Genomic DNA, 26,073 nt, shown 5'->3' with positions numbered 1-26,073 from the left:
CTTCAGAAAATTTGCAATCTGCATATCAAGTCAATCAGAGCTTTGAGACACAAGTGCCATATAAATCTACATTAAGTTCAGCAGTCTGAAAAAAAAATTCTAAGTCTTAAGCATCTCAAACTACACCCAGTTAATGAGCACTCAGAAAAAACTCTGTGTGCCTGCTCACTAGCACTTTGCTTCAGAGGGAACATGAAAATGAACTCCTTGGTGTTTACAAAACATTCCTACTTGCACCAAAGAATAACCAAGGAGGGAAAGGGCACTTATGTTCTCTGAGTAAGACCTAACTGATGCTGCAAGAAAGAGCTGGGACCTCCAGTGCCCATTGCCTTGAAGTAATCATCTTCCTCTAAGATGGAAACATCCTTTAAGTGCACCTCCCTGCACTTGGAAAGAACTCACTGTAAACATCTGCAAAACATCTTCCAAATTTCCTTTTACTACACTGCCTTTCTGAAATGTGTGAACAGCTGGACATCGGCACACTGGCCAACACTATTCAGCTATTTCCTGACATTTGTATGCCTGTCTTGCCTCTGGACTGTAAGTTTTATATAACAGAGACTGTTCCCCTCCCCTTTTGCATGACCCTAGTGTAATGGGATTTTACAACTAGAATAATGCTCCCAGCTAATACAACGATCATTGTCATCTGGAAAAATCATCTCCCTCTCCCCTTCCTAACAACTATAAAGCCACAGGTCTTTGTGCATTAAACATTACTTATTACAGCAAGTCAGGAAGGTCAATGTGCTTTGATAATATACTGAAAGCAAGGATAGGGTAACCATTCACTCTACAGAAAAAGTAGGAGTGATGCCCTCCCTCCCCCTCCTGTAATCTTGGCATTGGAAAAAAAAATCAGTTTCTTACTCTTTTATAACTTATGACTAAATGCTCTGACTGCCATGTCATCCAATGTAAGGACCTTCATGCCCACTGCTGTTTGGGATCCTTGTGCCAGACACCAGTGCCCAAACCTTTGGGGGGAAATTCAGAGCAAATTCTGCTGCTTAACAAAAGGCAGAACATGTGATACTCCCCATTTTATGAAACCCAGAGGTTAGAAAACCAATCCAGGAAATTAGAAACCCATTTTTATATCCTCTGCAACTTGGGAGAATTCACACAACAAACGCCTCTTTAAAAGCCCTTAATCAATAGACCAGGCTGTACTGTCAGTGCTGCAAAACTTAAGCAGATGTCTTACTGTTCCACAGGCCAGTTTATAACAGTCTTAGGTGGAATAATAAAAAAAAGTGAAAGATGCCTAAAAACTTCCTTAAAAAGAGGAAACATATGTTCTTTTCTTCCAAACTACCAACACAAACAGTATCAAGCAGTTCTTGAAACAGAACCTGGAAATGCACTTGGTTTGGGTCTCCTCAATCCCAAAAGGCCACTCATGTCATTTGGTTGGCTACAGGTAATGTCCCCTATCACCAAACCTTCTGAAAAGTTGAGCAAGTGCTGCTTTCTAGGAACAAGTATTTTCTTTCTTACACTGTATTTAAGTCAAAGCAAATTTACTCCCCAAGTTTTTGCTCATCATTCCTATTACGAGTATTTTAACACCTTGGTTCTGTTTGCTGTTAAAAAAGAATAAGGAGAATAAGTTATTTTTATGGAAAGCCACCAGTTTATCAATTGAGGGTGATGTGGGACATTTCCAGAACTGCTTCATGCTCTGTCTCCTCAGGTCTCACACCAGCTTGCCTCTCCTCTGCTGTCTCCTTCAGCTAAAACATGCACCCTCTCAGAGCATGTTCTGTGGGGTGGTGACAGGTACAACCATTCAGTTTATTTGAGTCTTTAGACACTTCTGCAGAGCAACTACCAAACTACATAAAAATACAAGAATTTAAGGGTTCTGGCCAAAACGTCTTTTTTTTTTTTTTTTTTTGCTCCTGTGCCACCTTTGGTAAATAATTTGATTACATTTTTTCCCATTTTTCTCCAAATACCATTTGCCACACTGTAAAATTACTGGAATAGCTGAAAGTCAGCACTTTCTAGAAGCACTCCACTTCAAAATTTCATTTCAAGTAACTGGAGGAAGAAATGATGCTAACACATTTTCTTAATTTTTGAGTTACAGATTTTAAAGAACTTAAATTGCTTTTGCTCCTGAAAAGCTGTGCATAATATTAACAAATCTATTTTTTTAGTAAAATTACATTTTTAGTTTGTGAGCTGAAATTTGATACTAAGTACTACCTTTTCCTTTAATTTCACTTGTATAAAAACCCACTGATAAAAACATGCATGTTCTTCTGTGACTTCAAGTTCTCTCAAATTATATTAGTGCCAGACAGTGAAAGAATAAATGAGTACTCCAAAATTCTCTCATACTAAATAAATAAACAAAATCCTCATCTATTAGAGGTTTGCATAGAATTTAGAAAGCTGTATTGGCTCACAGTCAGTATTTTAAGAAAAATTTTTTTTTTTCTTAAAAGCAATTTTTCTTACTTGTGCTACTTTCAACCTATTCCATGTTAGAGCAACCCCTACCAGTGCTTCTGATCAATATTTTCTTTGTTCTACCAAAGCACATCACATTTACTAGCAAAGTTAAAAATCCAACTGCAGTTGATGGTTACCTTCCATCATTCACATCGCAACACTCCTGCCAAAATCTGAACTCCAGCAAGCTTTCCTACTTGATTTTTAGCTGTTCCTCAAGGAAAAAAGCTCTGTGCAATCACACTCTGTCCACCTGTTTGGTCCCCTTAACTTTTGAAGCTATTGTCCCCTGCAAACAAAGTTTATCAGGGACAAGAGATTCAAAGATAATCCAGCCCAGCAGAAGCTTTAGAAAAAACTGGGTAAAGGGAAGCTTCTGAGAGTACAGATGTGAATAAGGGAGAATCCAGGGTGGGGTCCATGGCTGTTGGTGTGCCAGGGCTCTCAGCACAGCATGCAGAGTCCATTGGGTGACACAGGGACTGGCGAGGGGCAGGGACAGCACACGACGCCTCTTGCCAAGGCAGCGGCAAGAGCTTTGTGAGGAAATGTCACACGGAAGGAAACACACAGAAAAAGGAGCAGGTGGCATGAAGAAAGGACCACGTACAGGGATGCAAACACAAATCCAGAGGAAATGAGGCTTTACCAGGCATAGAGCAACACAGCAACTTTTTTTTTCTGTCACTGCTTTCTGAAGAATTACTACAAACAATCTTGTAAGGAACACCAAGAAAAAAAAAAGAACAGGCAGTATGGTGGGTTGTATTCCAGCTTTCTGGAAGCATGAAACTCATGGTTGCTTTTTCTTCAGGGCTTCAGAAAGTCTGGCTACATGTTTACCGGCTGAGGGCTTCTTTTTAAGCAATTACAGTAAAATACCTTTGAGCTTTAACCTTCAAGTACTCCAGAGTGAAAAGATGGCCAACCTATCAGAAATAAGTATATAATTATACAATTATTACCTCAGCCCCTATACAATCCCGTCTGCAAATACAGTGTTCAGGGTTCATGGCATTACTATTTCTAAAATTTATTTACGTAGCATCTTCCACTGCAAAGTACTTCACCACCTTAAAGTCAGGCAGTAGCCCATAAATAAATACAGTCTTATTTTACATTTCTTTGAAATCTCATTCTCAAATACCTGAAAATATTATAAAGAGGAGTAAATCTATCATTGTCACATGGCCACTGAGAGGATAAAAAAATGACAGCAGCTGCACAGAGCTGCACAGCAATTCTGCTATTTAGCGATGTAGAATGTTACTTTTCATTTTAAGCACCAGAGGAATTTTGTTTTCAGAAGTAATTAGCAGTTCTGCCATTTGGTCAGAAAACAAGAGTCACTGCCTCTATTTTTGCAAAATGTTCCCTAGAATTTTGAGCAACTGTTCAGAAAAAACCCACAGTTTATTTATTATTCTAAAGGATGGAACATGAGGTTGCAATAGGTCCTAATATGTCAATAATGCAACAGTTCTCTGATAATAATTTCTTCAAAATGTTACATATATTATGTTCTAGCATTCTCATATGGCATAAATTTACTGCTTGGTCAGGATTAGTTTGTCAAGGGATTTTTCCCTGTCTCCTATAATATTTTAAAATATATATGAAGCAATATTTCCTGTGAAGACAATCAGAGAGGGAGAGCTATTTACTTCCACAGAAAAAGTCCCAGGGTTTCGCCTGTCTCTATTCATCCTTTTATGCACAAATGTAATATCAAAGTGGCATTCAATACTTGATGGCAAGTTAAGAGTGGCAAACACAGGACAGTTTATTATGTCAGAAGCCAGCACAGCAGTGCCCTACTGTCTTCCCTACCCATCACTCCCTCCTTCCCACCGTTCTGCTTCCTCCAGGGCCGCTCACACCCACCTGTGGTGGTCTCAGCAGAACAGCACAGTTACTGCAGCTTTCCATTGGGCATTGTGAAGTTAAAGAGTATAAAGAGGTATAAAGAGGTATAAAGAAGGGTAATCAGAACCACAGAAATATCTTACCAAATGAAAAAAAAACTGTCAACAATCTGCGTTCGAAAATTTCATTAGAATTTTTTTTATATTAAATGAAGAAACTTGTTTCCATGGTATCAACAGCATATAGCTGTTTAGCCTATGTCATTTATATCAGTAACTACAGCACAGAGAAAACCCTGTGTTTCCTTAAGCAGCTCTACATTGAGGTGGGAACATCCTCACCACCAGTCTTTTGGACTCTGCAGCACAAGTACTAACACACTGTGGCTGTCTCAGTCCACAGCCAAATCTTTTTTAAAGCTCCAGTACAAAACTTCCTCAATTCTTTAAAAATCTGTTGTCTCTCAGGAATATTAGATTCTTCTAGAGATTAAAAGGCATACATAATTCATGGAATAAATCACAAGCAATCCAACTCTTTCGGACATCTTGAGATGGAAACACCTGTTCAGAGTGTGTGAGTGCTCTAAGGAGGTGTCTCCTGACTCCATGAGATTGCACCTCATAATTATGAGAGCTAGGAGGAGACAGTTCCTCATGAACTCAAAAAAAAAATTTGAAGTGAGATAATTTCATAGAATCATAGAATGGTTTGGGTTGGAAGAGACCTTTAAGATCATCTTTTTCCAACCCCCTGCCATGGGCAGGGACACCTTCCACTAGACCAGGTTGCTCAGAGCCCCATCCAACCTAACCTTGAACATTTCCAGAGATGGGGCATCCAGAGCTGCTCTAGGCACCCTGTGCCAGTGCCTCACCACTCTTTCAGTGAAGAAAATTCCATCCTTCTTCCTAACTTCAGATACAAGATAACCAATTCAACAAGAGATATCATGTGAAGCAGTCCAGGAATGTTCAATGAATTTATCCTCTTTTAGGAAGGCTGATCAAGTGATGACAATTCCCTACAGCATGACAGCATCTGAATACTATATACATACCCATTTTAAGGATATTTGGAATACAGAAGAAAAAACAGCAGGATATGCTAGTTATTCTTATACCATGTCTACTACTTACTGATGTGGCTTTGCAATAAAATATGATTTGTGAATATATGCAATAGAAAGTATAGCAAAAATCTTTTAAATAAGCTAAAAGTTAGAAGCTTAATTGCAATTGATTTTCTATTTAAAGATAAGGCTTATCAAATCAGGCATCATGCTGGAGGCATGAACCACCACAGAACATTCATACAGTGTTTTCTTTTATAGACAACTTGAGTTGTCTTCACCACTGGTTAACAGCTTGCCACTGATGCTGTAAGATACCTGTACTAAGGTAGATATCTGATGAAAAATTAATACAGGATCAAACTCATTACATTTACTCCTATGGTAATCTCAACATTTGTTTTACAGAGTTATTTCCATAATAGAGGCAGATACAGACTGCTTACAGTGCTTACACAGCCTAAGGAACAAGTATCTCCATGTTCCCCTCTTAAAACATTAGGCAAGAAACCAAATAGAATCATAACCCTTTGCAGTCACTCTTTCATAGCTATGAAATTATTTTGTCACAGTAATTCAGGAAATGGGAGCATGCAAGTGATATATTCCAGGTCTTGAAACCTGCTTTTGCTAATGCAGTGCATGTACAGTACTGACCAATAAAAAGCACTGTTAATCATCAGATGCTCTGAAATGTAAGTTATTTCAGGAAGACTGGCAAAGTCTCTCAGTGGAACTACGTTTGTGCCTCTCACATGAATCAGCACATCATTTGAACATTTACTATCATTTCTACTACCCATGAGAACCAAGTCTTGCTCCTGCCTTGGACTTGCTTAAATTCTTTCCATAAACAACAAAGAATTTCTATGTTGAACATACCCTGAGAAGATGATAAATGCAGCCTACCTGTGAGATCAGTTCCTTCTGGAAAGATGAGGAGTTGTAGTGGTTCACGAATGTCACAGAAATAATCCAGCATTTTTTCAAAGTGACTCTTGTCATCTTCCCACTTTCTCTGAATGAAAACAAAGGCTGCAACCTGCATCGCCCAGCCTAAGGTTTAAAAAAATACACCTTTAGCAACATTTCACTCTGATACTTCCACAGTGTCTGTTATTCCAAAGAATTTTATCAATTATGTTAGACACAACATTTTAACTGCTGCCCACCTGCCCTCAACTCTGATTAAGAACACTTGGTTACCTTGTAAAAAGAGTTTTGGATTGGTAAAAAAAAGAATGCATAAATGCATTCAAAATGCAAAACTCAAGTTACCAGAGGAAGAACAGAGTCAATGCTGTCCTGAAAGGAGGTTGTAGCAAGGTGGGGGTTGATCTCTTCTCCCAGGTAACATGCACCGGGACAAGAGGAAATGGCTTTAAGTTGCACCAGGTGTAGACTGGATATTATGAAAAATTTCTTCACCAAAAGGGTTGTCAAGCTAGCCCTGGGAACAAGCTACCCAGAGAAGCGTTTGAGTCATCACCCTTGGGAACATTGAAAAGCTTTGTAGATATGGTGCTCAGGGATGCAGTGCTTAGGGATGTGCTCAGAGTTGATAATCTTCAAGGTCTTTTCCAACCTAAATAATGCTATGATTCTCTGAGGTGAAGCATTTAAAACCAGACAGTATCTGTTCCTTTGAGGGCTTTATTACATATACCTCCTTATAACTTTCATTACTCATAGAAAACACGAAGCTTTTCTTTACACTTGATTATAGAACTTTTAAAAATTATGTATATCTACCTGTTTGTATCAACAAACACAAAGATTTGCAGCCTGCCATCAAACTGGCAACATAATGCAGTAAAGTAAGTGAAACTGCTGCTGAGCCTGCAGCTCAGGGTCACATCCCATTATCTTCAGTAAGTATTCTTGGCTCTTTTTGGCACAAGTATATAGTATGCAGCATACCACACAATATTACAAGTTCTGTCCATTAGCTCAGACAGCAGGATAAAAAATCAGGGCTACAGCTCCAGCCTGAGATGCTCCCTTCTTAAAAAGGGCTCAGAAGAGCATGACATTGCCTTGCCACAGTACTTGGCGAGCTTGCACCTCATCAGAAAACCTGCAGAGAGATGCTGCACATCAAAGAGAAAACATCACAGCTACCCATTCTCCTCTTTGCTCACCACCATTCTCAAAGCCTGTTTTTCCTTTGCTGGTGACTTACAGCATGTTATTCTTGCCCTTTACTTCAGCTCCTCTTTACAGGATTCCTTTGTATTCTGTTCATAGCAGTATCTCACAAGGACTGTATGCTAGAAAACTACTTATTAAAGTCACTCATTTTTAAATCAATTTTGTAAGTCACTCAGCCTGGATACATTACATTAACCTGCTGCATTATCTCTCCTGTATCGGTTAGAAACATTAATTGTATTGTTACAGATTTGTGACCTATATCATGGGGCGAATACTTCTAATTTTTAAATCAGTTAAACAGATGGAACACGCATAATTTGCATGCCTTCTGCAATCTGGACCTAATGCATCTCAGATATCCAGATAATCAATGACATTCAGATAACTGAATACTAGAAGCGGTTATATGAATTAAGAAAAGAAATGCCCAGAATGCAGTCTCAGCAAATCTTTTCAAATCTTTTCCCTATATTTGTGAAAACTCTTTGTAAAGGAAACTCAACTTTGACCACAACATTTTATATGCATTTATGTACACATCACATTCCCACACCTGCAGTATCAAGAAGTGTCAGTACAGCTTTATTAACAGAGGCTATCCATGTTTAAACAAATTGTTTGCAGGAAAAAAAATAAAGGTATATTTTACAGTAACTTTAAAATAACTGATGTAATTTAACTATGCTATCTTTTGGCATGTAATCATTTCCTACTGCTACAATACACAGCAGGAAAATGGTGCCAAAGCTGTATTTGAAATTGAACTAATCAGGGCTTCATTTCCACACTAGTATTACATAAAGAGGACATCTTTACATACCAAGTGCTGCCCAAGCATTTGGTTCCTCTAGAAAATACATGGAAATTGCACAAAGCTGCATACAGGGAAGTTCAGATTGGATACTAGGAAAAGGTTCTTTACTGAGAGGGTGGTCAGTCACTGGAAAAGGCTCTCCAGGGAAGTCATCATAGCATCTCACCTGGCCGAGTTCAAAGAGCACCTGACTGATGCTCCTGATCATATGGTTTCATTTTAGGTAGTCCTGCAAGAAGCAGGGAGTTGGACTTGATGGTCCTTATGGGTCCCTTCCAACTTAAGATATTCTATGATACTTCATCTGATATCAAATTCATAAAAATGGACAATGCAAAGGACAAAATCCCTCTGAGCAGAAACAGAGATGTCTTGACCACAGCATTTACAACTGTGAGAATGCAGATGCTCCACAGGACAGAGTGGAAAAATACAGAGATTAGGAAAGTTCTGCTGTGGTTTTGGTGTTTTCCAATCCTTCTTAGTCCTCAGCCCAGACCTTTTTATGTGTTTTACATAGGCAGGACACTACACATAAGTTAGTACATGGAAACCTGTACTGTGCCAAGTACAGGTACCATTTTATTGTGTGGTATCACACATCAGGCCTAAATTATTCAGTCCTTGTGTTCTCATTGCATCAGAGTCTGTAGGCTGAAAGAATGGAAGCAAAAAGCAAAATAAATGCTTACTTAAGGAAGCCTGCTGATACTTTCCCAGGTCAGCAGCTCCTTAGGAGTGATTTTGGACCATAACAAAGGGAATACGGAAAATACTGCCAGATCCCATCCTTTCTCCTACCTTTCTTCATGCAGCACAAGGCTTTAAATTACATCAAAACTTGCACATAAACTCACTCTAGCTATCATTCTTCAATAGCACTGTGAGCATCAAATTATAAACACCTTTAGCTGCTAGCAAAAGATGTTGCTTGGGTGACTTGTACTTTACCTGACCAAACTGCATAAAGCAGAGGATATAGTGCAGTAGTTGCCCATTTCTGCTCTAAGTGGTGGTGTTATAGATGGGCTATGAATAATTAAACAGAGGTAGTAATGTAATGACAGTACGATGTCAGGGAAAAGGAGTGGGAAAGGAGTTGGGAGGCATCCAGTTTTTAAGATAAACAACAGGTTTGATTTTCTAACCTTTCCAATAAATAACATCCAGTGTTCTGGAAGAATGTGTCTATCTTTAAGTGTTTATCTAATTACATAGAACAGTCCTGAGTGTTCAAATAAGAAGAGATTATCTAACAGATAGATGACTAAGAGTAAAGGACCCAGGTTTCCTCCCGACTTACTCCAGCACAGCACCCAGGGCCAAGCTATTTTACCATCTATGACAGTGGAAAAATTTCCACATTTGCTCATGCTTCAAGGCCTCCAGGCAACAAAACCACGAATTTCTGATTTCTGTAAAGCCCTGGTTCATGCAGCAGTGGGGACAGTGCCTGCTGTTCACGTGTCTCACCATCCCACCAGTGTGAAGTGGGAAAGGAAACCCCACACAGATGTCTGCCTTTGAACAAAGCAAAAGCAGCTCTTGCTTTGATTTCAATTCCAGTGTGTCTGCATTGTGCTGCTGCAGAAACAACACGTAACAAGTCCAAGACATGATGTGGGAGCCAAATGGGAATGCATGGGGAAACAGGAGGAATTCAGTAAATCAATGGGTAGAATGAAAGGTTTTGCTAATCAGTAAGATTTATGAATAAGCAGCAGAAGGCAGTCCCTTCTCATGTGCAGCCTGCAGTGAGATCTGCTGTTCAGTTTAGGTCAACATATTGTTCGACAAAATTAAATATATTTTACTCTTTTTGCACAGCTTTTCTGGTTGTCTAAAAGCTCCTGGACAACAGAAATTTTCCTAATAAAAGCAGCATTTACTTGACTGGGGAAAAACGGCTGCCTTTGGATTTGCAGATTCTTAAGAAATCATCGATGACAAAAACACAGCAGAGAAACAGCAAAGCTAAAGAAACCATAACAATGCACATCTATTTCTTTGCTAAAATAATCTTCTTATAGGAGCCGACATTTTGGATGACTAACATTGCTTGGGAAAGCATACAAAAAGCATCACACTGCACAGCTCTTGTTCAAAATTGCCAAACAGCAGTGCAAAAACCTACCAGAGAGAATAGCTAGCCACATCGACCTTTAAATCAACTTTTCAGAGCTGAAAAATAAACAAGGCGGCTTAAAATCTCTAGGAACACAGACACGGTAATGATATGTATCCTATCAGGATATAATTCTACACAGAAAAAAAAGTGCTTGCACAAAAAGAAAAGCCAGCTATTGAAACAGAGAGATGTGCTGTTCATCAGAATTCCCTTACTGCCTTGGGGATAAAGCAAACTCCAGCTCATGCAGGTCGAGAATTTGCAGCATTGTATTAAAAATGCTAGCTCCAAGTCTAAAGCTTTTTAAATTCTAAGACCCTGTATTTCTATTTTCCTCACCCCAAAATCCTTTAGAAGAAAACAACACTCAAAGCTGAAATTTCTGGAGTGCGTTTTCATTGCAAAGGTACTTTGGAAGTAAGCAGATACCAAGGATGGATGCGGCAATGAACAAAAGAGAGAAAGAGCCGAGTTGTGCCAAAAAAAAAAAAATCTTTGTTGGGTTTTGTATCAGAATTTTATATACATAACCTCAGAAATTAGATATCCCCCAAAATGTCACATCTCTAAGAGGGATATTATGGCTGATATTGAAAGCAAACACACACAAACACCCCTAAAGAAAATGGTATCCATGTATGTTACCTGTAGCAATGTAACAACTAATAATACTAAACCCCCTGCAAACAAATTCAACAAATGATTCAAAACTACAGAAACAAGCAGGAAGGTAAAAGGCCCAACTATGGGGTTTGCTATTATATCTATTCATCCTCTCTCTTTTCTTCCACTGCATTATTCACTGGTTTTTCATAGCATTATCTTGGTCAAAAATAAAAGCCTTACTCGGTGTGCCTGAATTCAACAGGGTTCTGGTCCTGATCAGGGCTTTTGAGGCATCAGGGAACCAGACATCCCGGCTTAATAAGGGAAATCACTTGGAAGCTCATGATCCCACTGTACACAAATAATTGGGCCCATTAACAGTTTGTTACTCCAAGTGTTTTGCTGCATAAAATTACCACAAGGTAACAAGTACGCAGTTCTGAATGTTCCCTGTTTCAAAGATCCGTGGGTATTGAAAAGATGCTGGCACATAGAAAATCACACAGGAAGCCAGGGCATAAAGTTACTGTGCATATTCACTGCTGAGTTTTAATCAGTATAGACTGATAAGCATGTTTCTGCAAATTCAATTAGAATTGGGCATTTTGCTGTTGTTCCTATTTCCTAGATAGTTTTATGTCTAAAAGCCCAAAGCAATTTTTTTCCTTTTTTTTATGTTTAATGTAATGGTTTGAGTGCACAAACTAGGAAAATAAAGAAAAAAAATGCTTCTTGAAACAATCTTGTAAAGCACAATCTCTGCTCCTGGCAAGTTTTCTTTAAACATGCTCTTTTCCAATAATTTAGTTAATAGGAGTATAATGAATTGAATGATTACTACCTGATTGGGTGAATTCTTTCGAGCAAATTACAAGATAAACTAAGACATAAAATTCACCAATATAAATTCACAGTAGTGTTCCTTGTTTTATAGTGAATCATCTAATTTAGTCTATTTGTTAATTTGATTCCATCTATTTGTGAGGTGTCCATTTAAAAACCACCATGCTTTTGCTACTGCCTTGCCCTATCAGATTCTGAATATTAATCTACATGGGTTTAAAATTATTTTTACAGTCATGTCCAGTTTATGTATTTCATACATGTACATCCCATGTAGTCTACCATGTATCCTACAGATAATCATCTCTTCCAATGTATGTGAAGCCTAAACCTTTTTTTCCTTGTTCTCATGCATTTGTTTCAGTACCAAATTATTCCAAATTTTACGTCCATTTCAGTCACATTCAAATATTAACACTTTCTGCATTTCCTGTACTCTGCTTCATTCTCTTGTGGAAGAATATAGGATGTGCCAGTACAAACCCCTGCTTTAGCTTATTGTTTACTTACAACACAATAAGAAGCTTCTTCAAACAAGGTTTGCAGTACAAGATTTCCACGTCAGGACAAGAACAATGCTGTCAACGAGCTAGTCAGATACAGTGGCCTGTGTCTCACCTGTGAAAACACAACTGTGGAACCTTCTAGAAAGAATATTCCATTGAATAATTGGTATCTCGCAGCCAAGGAACACACACAGAGTGTGTGAAAGCATCTGGGAAAAACTCATTACAGTAGTAGCAGGATATGTATGTATATAAAGCATCCAGAGATAGACCATTTTCTTGGAAAATATTCTTTTAATATTCAGTGCCTTAATTGTGGTTCAGAAGGATGTTATTTGGACACTTCATATTTGAAAATTCATTTCATTTCCTAAATTATGCCATTTTAATAGAATATGGACAATTAGATGATTAACTCTACCATTATATTAGTGCTATTCACAAAATGCTATAAATGTCATCATGGACTATTAAACTGCTTCAGTTACAGTATCCATCTTAAAATAATACTTTGAATTTTATTTGATTTGATGCACTGTGTAAGATCAGAACACCATAACATAACATCACTCAAAAGTAAAGCAAACTAAAGCAAAGGCTCTGGGATGGCTGGAAAGTTGCTTTTTCTGATGCATTTTAAAAATACATCAATACAGTGAAACAGCACATGAAAACCTAAATATTAAAAGAGATGAGTCTTGCCCAATACGTATCTGGAGAAAAGCCCCACGTCACTCTAAAATCTCCAAAGACATGAAGAAAACAACCTCCAGTTGTGAGACTGTGAGGAAGAACAAGCAGGCTCTACCAAAGTGTGAGACTCTCCCACAGATGTGTCATCTGAACTGCCAGTCAGGAATGGGGAGAGATTCTACAAATGAAATAGCTCTTCCAAAGGCCTGCATCCTCTTCAGATGCTCCATCTCCTCCATGGAGGGCCATGCAGGTAACCCAGCCTGAGGAGCTGAGCTGTACAGATGCTGCATAACCCACTGATAACAGCAAAGGAATGCAAGTTGGGAAAACGCACCAACCGAATTCTGCTCTTATTTGTTCTGTGAGCTTGGACAAAACAACCTCTCCCTCTATCACTTATTGTTTATAAAATGGGGGGAATGAAAGAAGTTAGCATCTGATCTCACACTTTTGATGTGCATTTTGGAGAGGCAAAGGGGTAGAGAGCAAATGGAGTCCTTACTACATAGAAAGGATAAGGAAAGTTTAATGGAACACAGGCGAGTTGGCTTTGGTTGTGGGATTTTTTTTTCCCTGACGGGGTGGGAGAAACTTCTTATGCCTTTGCTGGATAAGACAAGCTGGGAAACAGGCCCCTAAGCTTTTCTTCCTTACAAAAGAAAAAAAATAGCATATAAAGTTACAGCCAACTTAAGCTGCATTTCTGGTGCAAAGTAATAATCCTTCATTCACACTTAAAATTTCTTCAAGAGAGTCTTCACCCGGAAAAACTGGCAGAATAACAATTGTGCTTGCCATTAGAGAGCATACTTTTCAACTTCTACTCTCAAAATCACGTAGGATAACAACTCTATGGTAATTAAGTCTGGCAGCTCGTAATTGAATTGCTAGAAGACAAAACATCACAGCTCCTCAAAATTCTCAGCCTATTTTAATGTAAGATACTTGACACAGGAACTATACTATAAAGTTCAGTAGGCTACAGTTTAAATGTTTTAAACTAATACGCTCTGTTGGTAAGAACTTTAATGTAAATCCAGCTATAGCCTGAACAAAGAAGCTTTATGCTGCAGCATTTCCATCCCTACCTATGGAAGTAGCTGTGGCAGCACGAACACTTCCATGCCGGTATAAATGTGTACAGATCCTCCACAGCACGCTGCTTTAGCTATACTCCAATTGAGTTAAGTGTTAAAATTTTCTAGGCTTAGTGACAACAATATTTTACTTCATGGTAGCTGATCCATCATAGCTGTCGGTGTGCATGCTCTTAGCCCGTGGCAAAGGCAGGATAATTTGAGTTGTTTTGCCCTGCTTCATTGAAAACTAAGATGACTCAAATTACTTTGAGCTTGCTTCAGGCGAGGCTCGCACACTTGGACAGCTATAATGGATCAACTGACGTGTAGTAAAAGATTGGTGGGGCTAAGCCCAGTGCTGAAATAGAGCAAACGTCCTTTTTTTTCCCCTGGTACTTAACTTGAGCCTTTGAGAGCTACAACATGTGAGTGAACAGATGAGTGAAAAACAACTAAAAAGCTCCTACATCTTGCAATCTTCTCTGAGAGCAGTGTTAGCCACAGAATAACTTGAATCCAGAGATAAAGATCTGGACAGTCACTCGGTTATCTTTGCTCCTAACTACTCCAGGCTTGTCAGCTTTGCTTGTTTCTCCTCTTTTTTCTTTGTCACCTTGTCTTTTCCTTACCTGTTCCTGTCCCAGTGTGCTTCAACTATAATTCCCTCCTTTAGCAGCCTTAGTGAGCCTTTGCAAAACAGGGAAGTCTTCAAGATATGTCCATCAATGGTGCCTGCAACACCTGCATACTTTACATTTGTACACTGAATTATGATGGTATTTATCTTTTCCATCTGCACTAAGCAAAACTAGAACTAATATTATCTCATGTGGCATCCATGCACTGACATTAGTCCCTCTGGTTACCCTCTCTCACTTTTCCAAAAATTTATCTGATAGAGCTCAAATTAACCCCAAATTTCAATTTATTTTTCACATACATGTTGAGGCACATTTAACCACTAAAATTCAAATATTAGTTGAAGCTCATCCAAAACATTTTGTCCATCATTAAAACACATACCTCTTTCCAGTGAAGTCTTACTGGTTATCACAAGAAGACTTTCACAAATGAAACTATTAAGAAAAAATCAAAACTATCTCCTGGTCATTATCTTGTCATCTAACACTGACATCTAACATACCTTGTATGTTCCTTGGTACCTACTAGAACAGTATTCCATAGCACATTCTGAACATGACTGCACCAGGATCGGTATCACTTCCAAAACCACTCCTCATTAATTGAGAATAGATGAGAATATTAATTGTTCCTATCCATTACAAGTACTGTAGAGAAGCCCTATCATGTCAGACCATGCAGGAAACTGTCAATGCCATTAGAAATTCTCCTTGAAAACTGATACTGCAGAATGTGTCAGTAGCTTCTGATGATGTCAGATGAGAAACTGCAGCAAGAGCCAAGAGCAGAGTAGTGCTCCCTCGAGACACCAGCTTTGGCAAGATGTACTGAAATGCAGCAAGAATGTTTCTGAAATTGAGATTACTGAAACGTAATATCTCTTTTTGAAAACTTTACTGCACACAATTCATCAAGTCAAAGCTACAGTTCCAGGAAGAAAGGACCATCTGTTTTTCTTTGGACTTCTTTTTTTAAAGCTCACCTTTAATCAATTTTAAGGTTTTTTTCATACACTGGAATGCAAAGAATTAATAACTTAAGAACTAGATAAATGACTCAATGTGTCTCCTTGAAATACTGAATCCTCTGATTTTAATTATAATTAACTAGAAAATAACTGCCTATTTGTAATACAGACTCATTAAATCTGATACTTTTACACTTTTAACCTACAAAAGGGGCCAGAAGAACTCTGCATCTATTTCCATTCCCAGCTTTGCCCTTCACCTATCATATGTGCCATTGGAAAGAGCATAATCTCTCACAGACCTATTTTTACACCCAAATGGGAAACTACTTATGACAACAAACCTGCTATGCTGAGTACAGTAAGGCTTTCAGAAATATGGATATGGAAGATTTGCATTACAAACCTTATCTTAAACATAATTTTAACTTCAATGCTTGTTTAAAAAAAAAAAAAGCCTTTGAAAGATCACCAAAATATTTCACTGAAAGAAATATGGCATATTCACTCAAATACTTCTGAAACACCAAGCATGACTACCACTAGGTTAAGATTTATTAGAAGTTACATTTAGCCAGTATATCAAACTTCCCTAATCCTATACACTTGACTATGTACAAATAATCCATATAAATATATGAAAAGATAAAACTGAAAGACATGATGAGAGTAGCTCCTTGAATTTCCACAAATATTATATCTTAAATGACCAACATCTAAATATCAATAACATGCAGTGCACTGAAATTGTCTGGTTGATTTCCAAGTGATCTTCTGGCTTTTACAAGCTCATAAAATGGAACTTTTAGTTAAAAACCACAGGACACAAAAAACAAACCCAAAACCTGATAAACACTTATTAAGGGTCTATCACATAACACAGCAAGGCTGGGAGCAGTAAGTGGGAGAAATTCTACTGTCACTGATGAGATTCAGGGTTGTCCTTTTTAGACACTATTCTCTGCAGTGATCCTGCCCCAACAAACTTCATACAGATTCATCTTTTTCCATCAATCTTCATTTAATCCAGGAGTGCCACTTTCCAACAATACCCTATTTACATGGCTATACAGAATACTTTATTTTTGCAAGAAAATGCCACCCAAACCACAGCCTGACTGAACACAGACACATGCATTTCTAAGGCCTGTTTTTAGATACACTATGATAAAGCAGAAGCTTATCTTTCAGAATTTTAGGACATTATGGCTTCAGTGAAGGATGCAGTTTAGCTGAATTCCCTTCCTGTGACTAATAACCCAACAATAACAGTTTACTGAAAAATAAGCTATAATTCACAAAATTGCAAAGAGAGTCCTCAAAGTCCATGTATTGTGGACCATTCTTGGGGATCTGGCATAAAAATAGTGGTTTATAACACTCCAGACCCAGGTGTCAGCTCTACCACCAGAAATTGTCATCCTGTAATGCAAACAAGAGGAGCAAATGTCTGCCTGCATCATCTCTACATCACAAAGTGGAGTACGAGCCCAGAATTTTGTTAGCAGCTTAAGCTGCTACATCAGAACAAAGATGGCATCGTGGTCTGTCAATATTGACCTGACACAGATCCATCTGCCTGAGCCCACTGATCAAATCTATTAGATGTGCTCAGTTTATGCAGAGAACTGAGAATTGAATTTTTTTTAAAAAAAGTCAATCTGAAGAACTTCTAACACTATTTCAGGAACTAAATTTTACCAAGCATAGCTTAGCATCCAAGCTCCTGGAGCTGATCTTCCAGTTTTATTAGAGGCATCAAAAAGCACACACACAAATGTTTTTTTTAATAACAAAACATATGTTACTTTTGAAGAGAGAAAGCTATGAATCTTCCCCAGTATATGCCTGACTTCATCTTCCACCATTGCTTTAAAAAGTCGCATATGCAGCTGATTCCAAGATTTCAAAACATCTCTGCTGTATAATGAAGATACCTAAATATGCATTTTCTCAATTCCTGTCACATTAAAAGAGATTTGTCTTTTGTCAAGCAAAATTGACCTTAACATTTGGCTGTTAGGGGAAAAAAAGCATATTACCCTGTTGCTGCTCTTACTTAAAGAGGACTGAATGCAACACAATGCAGCAGTGAATGCAATACAATGCAACCACAGGAGAGCTCCTCAGGATGGAATCCTGCCAAAATTATCTGTTCAGATAAATGGCCTGACAAAAGGCAACCATAAATAAGGTTACTCGTTCAACATCATAAAGTTGACGCATATCCTGCCCAAGCTAGTTTTGTATAAAACAGCAAATAAATCTAAGAGATAAATAAAATGCAGAGATGCTTTTATTTCAGATAAGTCTGCCTATTTATTCAGAAACCATTCGTGCAACAATTTTTGGACTATCTGAAGCAATTTCTCTGAATACGTGCAACTCAGATCTGTTTCCAGCCTACATCACTATAAATCCTGATGATTTCACATCCTGCACAGCATATATTGCACAGCCAAGTTCAATTTAAAATTAGTTATTAAAATGAACCATTAACTTTGCAATTGCCTACAGAGCTTTTTTTTTTTAATCTTCACAATAGTATACATTGGATAATGAAGAAAGAAGCTTGATGAGAGCATTTGCAACGTGGGGTGAAATGGCACCCAAACCACAATGCTGAAAGAGACTTTGAAAAACTGAAAATCATTTTTCATCATCTTGAAAAATGCTTTTGGTCTGTAAAGCAGAAATATTTTTACCTACAAGCAACAGCAGCACATGCAGTATCTTTAAAAAGAAATGTTTAGGCATGTAGTCCAGGTGTCCTCTGGAGATTTATGGTTTAATCGCTCTACATGCCACATATTTTACACAAGGTTTTTTTTAAATACTGAAACAGAATTTAAACCTATGTCTTTTAGCAGGTTATGAACTGTGCTGGACATAATTTAAACATACTTTCCTTTCAAATTAAAGGGTTTAGTGACATACCAAATCCCGGAATGCTTTTGAGACTGGATTTGAGACAGATTTTTTCAAGTCTGAGGTAGCTGTATCGCAGCAGGCAGTTCCACAGGAACATCCAGTCCATTCGTGTGCGATGGTTCATGATAATGACACTCTTTTCTCCAGGAACAAATCCATCTCCAGTGACAACCACCTTGGCACCACACACCATTTCCAGCAAGGCCTAGAAATAGTATTGCAGTTTTATGGCTTTACTCCCAGAAGAAAAGCATCACCCCATTGGCAATAAAAATTAATTTGAATTATATAATTTCACTTATTCACTCACATTACAACTGGTAAACAAACTTCTGTTTTCTAATAAAGCAGCCAGCTTTCCTGCAGTAATAGCAGTGTTTAATGGAAGAGGAAACAACAATTAAGCAGCACTTCTTAAAAAGCACTCTATTATCATCACTGCATTAAACTTACCTTTCCCTGGTTTTCCAGGAATACTATCATGTAGGAATATAACTGAGACAGTATGGATTATAACTTGGTAGGTAATCTAAAGAGAGATCAGCTGCACAAATCTATTTCCCCTAAGGTCAGGGTCACTGGCAGCACACTGTCCTACCCAGCCAGCACAGAAAATGAAACCAGCAAAATACCACAGGACCTCTATAGGCCTTAACATAAAAAGGCTTCAAATTACCTCCTTACCCTCTCTTCCCCACTCTTCCTCAAAAGAACTAACACTGGGGATTTAAACAGAGCTCTAGAAAGTAAAACGACTTCTGTTCATATTTCTGCCAACTCTGTGTGTGCCTAGCATAAGCCAAACTAAACTGGAACAGTTAAGACCCACCTCACTGTCCCATCCTGCTGACTCTCCTAGAAAGGAAATAAAATGTGATAGCAGAGTGAGGAAGGGGGAAATTTCTTACATCACAGAGGTCAGGGTCAGAGTTTCCCTGCTGGAGTCCAACTGGTACAACAGCACTTTATTGTTTGGAGACACAAACCAAGAACCTGCTTCTCCTGACTAAGAATGCAGCAAGTGTAAGAATAGAAAACTAAGGCAAACAAGGTCCGAGCCTCAAAATGGTTGGATGGAAAATCTTTTTGAGACTCCTTTCTTGAACATAAATCCCCAAGATTCTTAAAAGACAGAATCCTTTTCACAAAGATATTAAAATTGTTTTGGTTTAGCTCTAGTGTGGGCTAAAAAAGTCAAACTTCTAGACTACAAAAGTTATCACAAACTAGTTGTAATAACCCAGAATTATAAAGCCCAGGCAACTAATCAAAGAAAAGACAGGTATTAGATTTTGGGGAGTTTGATATTATGGAAAAATTTGAAGACAAACAGAGAAAGAGTTATTTTGTGACACTATCAGTACTCAGTTAGATTTCACCATGACAAGAAATAACCATCTATTTCCTTTACTGGTGATTACATCTGCCCTCCTAATTTCACTACATTCAGTAATGATAAAAACAACAAGAATTGTAGAATAAGAAACAGCTGAGGCCCCTTTAAAACACACAAGGCAGAAACAGCAAAAGCAGAAACTATTTGATATACAATAAGGATAAAGCTTCCTTTATGCCACAAGATATATACTTCTGCACACCAATATGGTATTTTGCTTCAGAAAAAGTTAAACAAATCTCTAATGGCCTAGAGGAACAAAGTCCCCTCACTTTTAGAGAACGGAAGAAGAGACATATCTCATTCACACTGCCTTTCCTTTGGAACTATTCAGGGAAGAGCTTTATTATTGATTTCCAGACTCATATAGCTATAAAGTTCATGTATTATAAGTGAGGAATACCTAGTTTCTAGGGGAAACTCTTTTTTTTCATCTGAAAACATTTATCTCTAATTCAACTACAGGGGCTAAATTCTAAAATGATTAAGTAACAGAACAGTGAAGATTGACAACAATGTACCAGACGGGACAATTTTCCTAATAAAAAATACTTGGAGCAGAGTCCAAAGAAAGAGCTTACAAGACAACTCATTTAGGAAGTTTACAGTTTAAAAAACCTCCTTCTGTTTAGTAGTGTTTCACCCACTCTTCTCTGCATCTGACACTGGATGGAGATATCACAAAAAGGCCTTTTCAAGCATAAAATTAACACACAGCATTAGCTGATATATAAATTAAACTGTGAAAGAGGAGGACTGTAAATAGGCACACGGTTTACAACACTGAGCTAAACTCTAAGTCTCCACAGATAATAAGTGTGTTAGGGCCTGTTTAGACAGAAGCATAAATAGCTTTAAAAACCATAAAATAAAACCCAAAGTGTTAGTGAGCAAGCTAAATTGTGGGATTATGGACAATTGCCCAGCCCTTGGCTCAAGCTGCCACTTACCACAGGGAGTGTGAGCCAAGTGGCCACAATGCAGTCGGTGATCCAGCGGTACCAGGCCGGAGAGATAAACATCAAAGGCAGAAAAGGGCCCAGCATGAATATACTTCCAAAGAAACTTCCCAAGAATAGTGCAAGTGCAAAGTACATCCCCTTCCATGACACCATGGCTCTGAAAAACAGAGTTGGCATTACGTTAGAGAGACAAACTGAAAGCAATTACGTAATTCTTCAAGTCTGCAAGCCCGGTTTGAGGTAATTCCTCCTTTTTTCCATGGCTAACAACACAGGACAACAGTAAACACAACCAAAATGTTCTTCTTCCCAAGCAGCAGTAAGAGAAGGACCTTATAAACACAGTGATTTGTAAGGTGAATTGGGATATTAAAGGGGCCATAAAAGTATCAGCTCCATAATAATTTCCTCCCATTACTACAATATGTAGTTCCACTCAAAAACCTTCAGCAAGCTATTTTTATTATCCAAAGGTACAAAAGGGCTATACAACAGAACATCAGCTACATCAAACTTTTTGGCCATTATCTTTGTCTGTGTTGAAATACTAATGTTGCCATTTTCTAAAGACAGGAAACTTTGCTTTTCTATTTCTCCATCACCTTTCTTCTTGCTAAACACACAGCGTGGCAGAAACTCATCTTCCCCATCTAACAACCATCTGCATGTCACCTCCCTCACAAACCACTCAAACCTGACAGGACTGAGCAGTCCTTTCAAACACCAGTTCCCTTCTCATCCCAACAGGGCAGGCAAGCAGTGACTGAAACCTCCCAACCCACCCTGGCTCAGAGCTCATCACTTTTTGAAGTCTGCTGTACTTCAACTGCCCTTATCAGTTATTTTCCAACTTGCTGAACCAAAAAGCTGATAGCTTTTGGGTTTTAAGGCATAGTCTAGACTTGAAATATTTCAGTGTCTATGCTATCAGCTACACTCTCTTATTATAAATTGAAATGTACAGAACACTGAGCTACTTAGTGCATTATGGCAGAACACTCAGCAATCCTCCAAGCATGTGTAATAGCTACAAGCTTTCACAATTTAGCAACTACTACCAGCTATGACGAAGCGAATGTGGAAACATCAATTCTCTAAATTAGGGCCTAAAAATAGACTGTTTTCATCTATTTAGGACTCAGCCAATTGTTTATAAAATCAAAGGTTAAGCAGAAGTCACTTTTTAGTTACTTTACTGAATTCCTTTTTTTGACAGGCTATTTTAGAAAATCTAAGAGCTCAGATAGACAGGACTTCAGGACAAGAAAAACAGGAAGCTGGTGGGTTTAATTTTAAAATGAGCAATGGAAAAGTAATCCATTAAGCCTTGTGTACTGTAACATACATGATTTATCTCAAGCATGTTTTGTACAATATCCATAGCAATGATGTTTGCTGAGCAAAGTATTTGAGAGTCAAGAAATGAGAGCGCTACGGTTGGTAGCAGATTAAATTTGCCTCTGCTACTTCATGTTGACAAGTAACAAGAAAGTAGCTCCACTCTGAGATACTTCTAGGTTTAAACAATTTTCTAGACTGTATGGTATTTGGAAAAAGGCTGAGACAAGAGGCCATGCAAATTTGTTCATATAAGAAGGATATAGGAAGCTGTATTTAACTTGACTTCTACAGCACAGTAAAACCAGCAACACTGAAAACAAATGTTTGCTGATAGCTGTATCAGAAAGATTTTAACACAATGAAATTTGAATTCAAACAAATACATATTACTTATATGCTGGAGTACAGAGCTCTCTCCTTTCTGCCAAAAGCAGGAACTAAATAATCACGTCTGCAGATATGCATGCACTAAGTAGGATCAATTCTGACACATCACGGGAACCTTGAAGAGTAAGGCACTAAAGGAAATGTTCCACCTGACTTTTTCTATTTGTTACTGCAAACCTCTCTGGGGAAAGTCCAAGATAAAGGCAGAAGAGGACAAAAAAAACCCCAAACCAAAAACCCAGAAAAAACCAGGAACCAACAGAAAGGGGAGGGCGGGGGGGGGGGGGGCTTAACAGCAACAAGAATCAGACACTAAAGGGACTTTCAGGCTACATTTTGTTTGTATTTGTTTGGCACAAGGAGAAGCACAGTTCTAGCCAGTCTATTAATAATCTATTAATAATTAATAATTATTGCTATTAATAATCTCTAACACCAGATATGATCATGCAGCAGAGCTGATCCACTGCTCTCAGCAGATGCAGCACAAGGCTGAGGAGAGGGGGGAGGGGGGGGGGGGGGGGGGGGGAAGCAGCAGCTGCAGCAAGACCAGAATAAAAAGCCTTCTCTTGACATCAAGATTTGAGACCTACTGCAAAAAGCAGCAGACAGAATTAAAATTCTATGTGCTTGATCTAATCAGGCATTTATTGAGTAACAAATATATCTAAACAACTGGAAACAGCTTTATGACAGGTAAAACCCACTAGCAGACACAGAACACAAGTTTGTTAGGCTTTAGCCTGGTCCTCTGTGAGGCTCTCAGGGCCATCAGTCAGATGCAGTGGCATTTGCCAGACAGACACCCCGGCTCCAAAAGGCTGCCAGACAACAGGGATGGAGGACATGTTCCAGTTCCAAACACCTGACCCAGGTGCACACAGGTACCCCCAGAGCTAACGAGAGGAGACACTGCTCTGTTATCCTTCTAGACTCTTAGAAAAGCAATGTGGGTCACTTATTTAGGGGCTGTCCTTTTCACAGTTTACACTGGTCCTTCCCTCAAATTATTACACACAACCAAAGATTTAAGGAAAAAAACTTTGTTGCATTTTCTGTGAAAGACTGTCTCATAAACACTTTCTTTTGTTTCTTTGTTTTAGATGAAAGTATCTGAGCTTTGGAAAAGACCTGAGGAAGTTCTGAATTTCCTCTTCAACAGGCACCCAGCAGTACTTTTACATTCCAGTGTATATATTACAAGTTATAGTGCATTCCAGTGGGTTAAACACTGCGGTGTTTATTTCTAGACACAAAAGATACCATGTGTGTTTTCAATCAATGCCATTTATCACTCTTAAAGCCACATTTTTAGAGTGATAAATACCGCATTTTGCTTATTGCTTCTATATAACACACTCTATATCTTTACACATGCATTTACCTAGGATAACTGATAGACTGTGACTTTGTCTCTGAATTACCTCCACCACAATGAAGGGGAGAAAGGGAGAAAGTTTCAGCAGATCCAGCTGGGAGTGCAGTGCACAAGTTTGTAAGGGTTGAGGATGCAAGGTTGGCACAGCTGTGCCAGGCCAGGCTCTGCACACCCAGTTTACCATTCCACACCCCTACCACCAAAGACAAGAGGGAACTGACTCTATTTTCATCCTTTTGCATTCCTCAGCCCTTAAATACCTACCTTAGAAAAAAACTAAGATATGTCAGCCATCCCAAATCTAACATCTGCATTCAACAAGTAACAGCTACAAATCAATGCAAAATACATGCCTGTAACCTCAAAACATGATTAAAAACCAGCCAAAGAAGGGAGTACTTAATAAGGACTTGGAAAATGATCTAAAACAAATGTGAAAAATCTCAAAACAAAGGAAATTGGAGCTTACTCATGTCAGAGATTAGACACCCAAGAAATTAATTACAGGATTTGACAGGAAGCCTGAATAGAACCCAAGCATTTTCAAAGTACAGAACTATTCTCTTACTGCTGCTGACAACTACCTCTTTCTAATGCAGCAATCACCCTCAACACTGGATTTAGAATGTAGGATGGCCTTTATGCATCTTAAAGCCACTTTCCACTAGTTGTGTGGGTCAGAGTTGCAGGGAGACAATCAAAAGTATTTTACAATTCAGACTGAAAGCTGCAAACAGTGATAAAGACAGCACCCTCATACTGGGCTTGTAGTTCTTCATCTATTTCATGGCAGAACTCCAAGTTATTGGGGTACTGTACTTCATGTGTTCTTGTTGCCATAGCAGAAGGAAAACATGCTCTGTCTCCAGGTAACTGGAAACAATAATTCTTTAAATACAATTTTTGCTTTCTATTTCAGTTAATTTGAAAAATTCTTGGCCACAAGGGTAGAAAATACTTTCCCAAACAGTTTTTGTAAACGTCATTTTTATTAGAATATTTACTTGAAATTATTTTGATATTCTATGCAAACAAAACGTTTGCATAGTAACATAAAGCAAAGGTACCTTCTTGTGATCGGATTTTGGCTTTTGTTTAACATCTAAATGCTTTTATTGAAGGTACAGCTGAAATGACAGACAAACCACAGCTTAATGTGATGATGATGATTTCAAAAGGTTTTAAGCAGCCTGTTCTCTACAAAAAACCTTTTCTTCACAACTGCTTCAGTGGTTTGTAAGTGGGCAAAGGATGCAAAATAAGTTTATCTGATAAGAAACAAAGAACTTCTAAACTTAGAGATCTAGAAGTTTCAGAATTGTCAAGACTCACCACATGATTCACCTTTCCTTAACAGCTCCTAGCTAATTCGAAGTTCTTGTACAAACAGGTTAATTCATCTTCCAGGTTCAATGTAATTTAGCCTCAGCATAGCATTGAGCAACACTACCTGACAAACAGAGCCAGCTGCCTGATAACTAGAGAAATTTTCAAGCACTTAGTACTATGAAGTGAGGAAATCAGGTTTTACTACACCATTGAAAAAATAAATTCTCTTCAGTGCCAATAAAACAACAGTGTATGAACACTGGTCAGCACGTTTCCATTCAATCAGCACGGGCAATAAAACTATTCATTACTCTTAAAAAACTGAATGGGGAATACTAGGAAGTGGATTTAATGCTTCTTCCAGAAGAAAAGGTAAACATCTTCAACTAAAGTCCAGCAGAAACTCACACAGACAGCCAGTGATGCCTCTTCTCTAAGAGTTCTGCAAAGAAAGCCAGCACTTAACTACGAACTGACTTAACTTCTGCATTTCCTCCAAGCAGGGCA

General features: G+C 38.3%; 1 protein-coding gene and 1 long non-coding RNA gene across 5 annotated transcripts in view; both read right to left on the bottom strand.

Annotated features, from left to right (window-relative positions):
* Positions 1-26,073, bottom strand: part of LCLAT1 (lysocardiolipin acyltransferase 1) — a 113,289-nt gene that overhangs the window by 53,720 nt on the left and 33,496 nt on the right. For all 4 annotated transcript variants that reach the window (XM_017730136.1, XM_017730135.1, XM_017730133.1 and 1 more), the window contains 3 exons: positions 21,120-21,288; positions 18,780-18,978; positions 6,317-6,463 (listed from right to left, as the gene is read on the bottom strand). In XM_017730136.1, the coding sequence (XP_017585625.1) occupies positions 6,317-6,463; positions 18,780-18,978; positions 21,120-21,284 (511 nt within the window). In that variant the 5' untranslated portion in view covers positions 21,285-21,288. The remainder of the gene's footprint in view (positions 1-6,316; positions 6,464-18,779; positions 18,979-21,119; positions 21,289-26,073) is intronic.
* Positions 1,961-5,022, bottom strand: LOC108445634. The gene is made up of 2 exons (XR_001860579.1): positions 4,354-5,022; positions 1,961-3,398 (listed from the first exon to the last, which is right to left on the bottom strand). It is a non-coding gene; the product is annotated as an uncharacterized LOC108445634 (long non-coding RNA).

Source organism: Corvus brachyrhynchos, unplaced genomic scaffold (assembly GCF_000691975.1).
Source record: "Corvus brachyrhynchos isolate BGI_N302 unplaced genomic scaffold, ASM69197v1 scaffold101, whole genome shotgun sequence".
Taxonomy (NCBI): domain Eukaryota; kingdom Metazoa; phylum Chordata; class Aves; order Passeriformes; family Corvidae; genus Corvus; species Corvus brachyrhynchos.
Note: the sequence above shows the minus strand (reverse complement) of the source record. Positions and strands in the feature narration are given on the sequence as shown.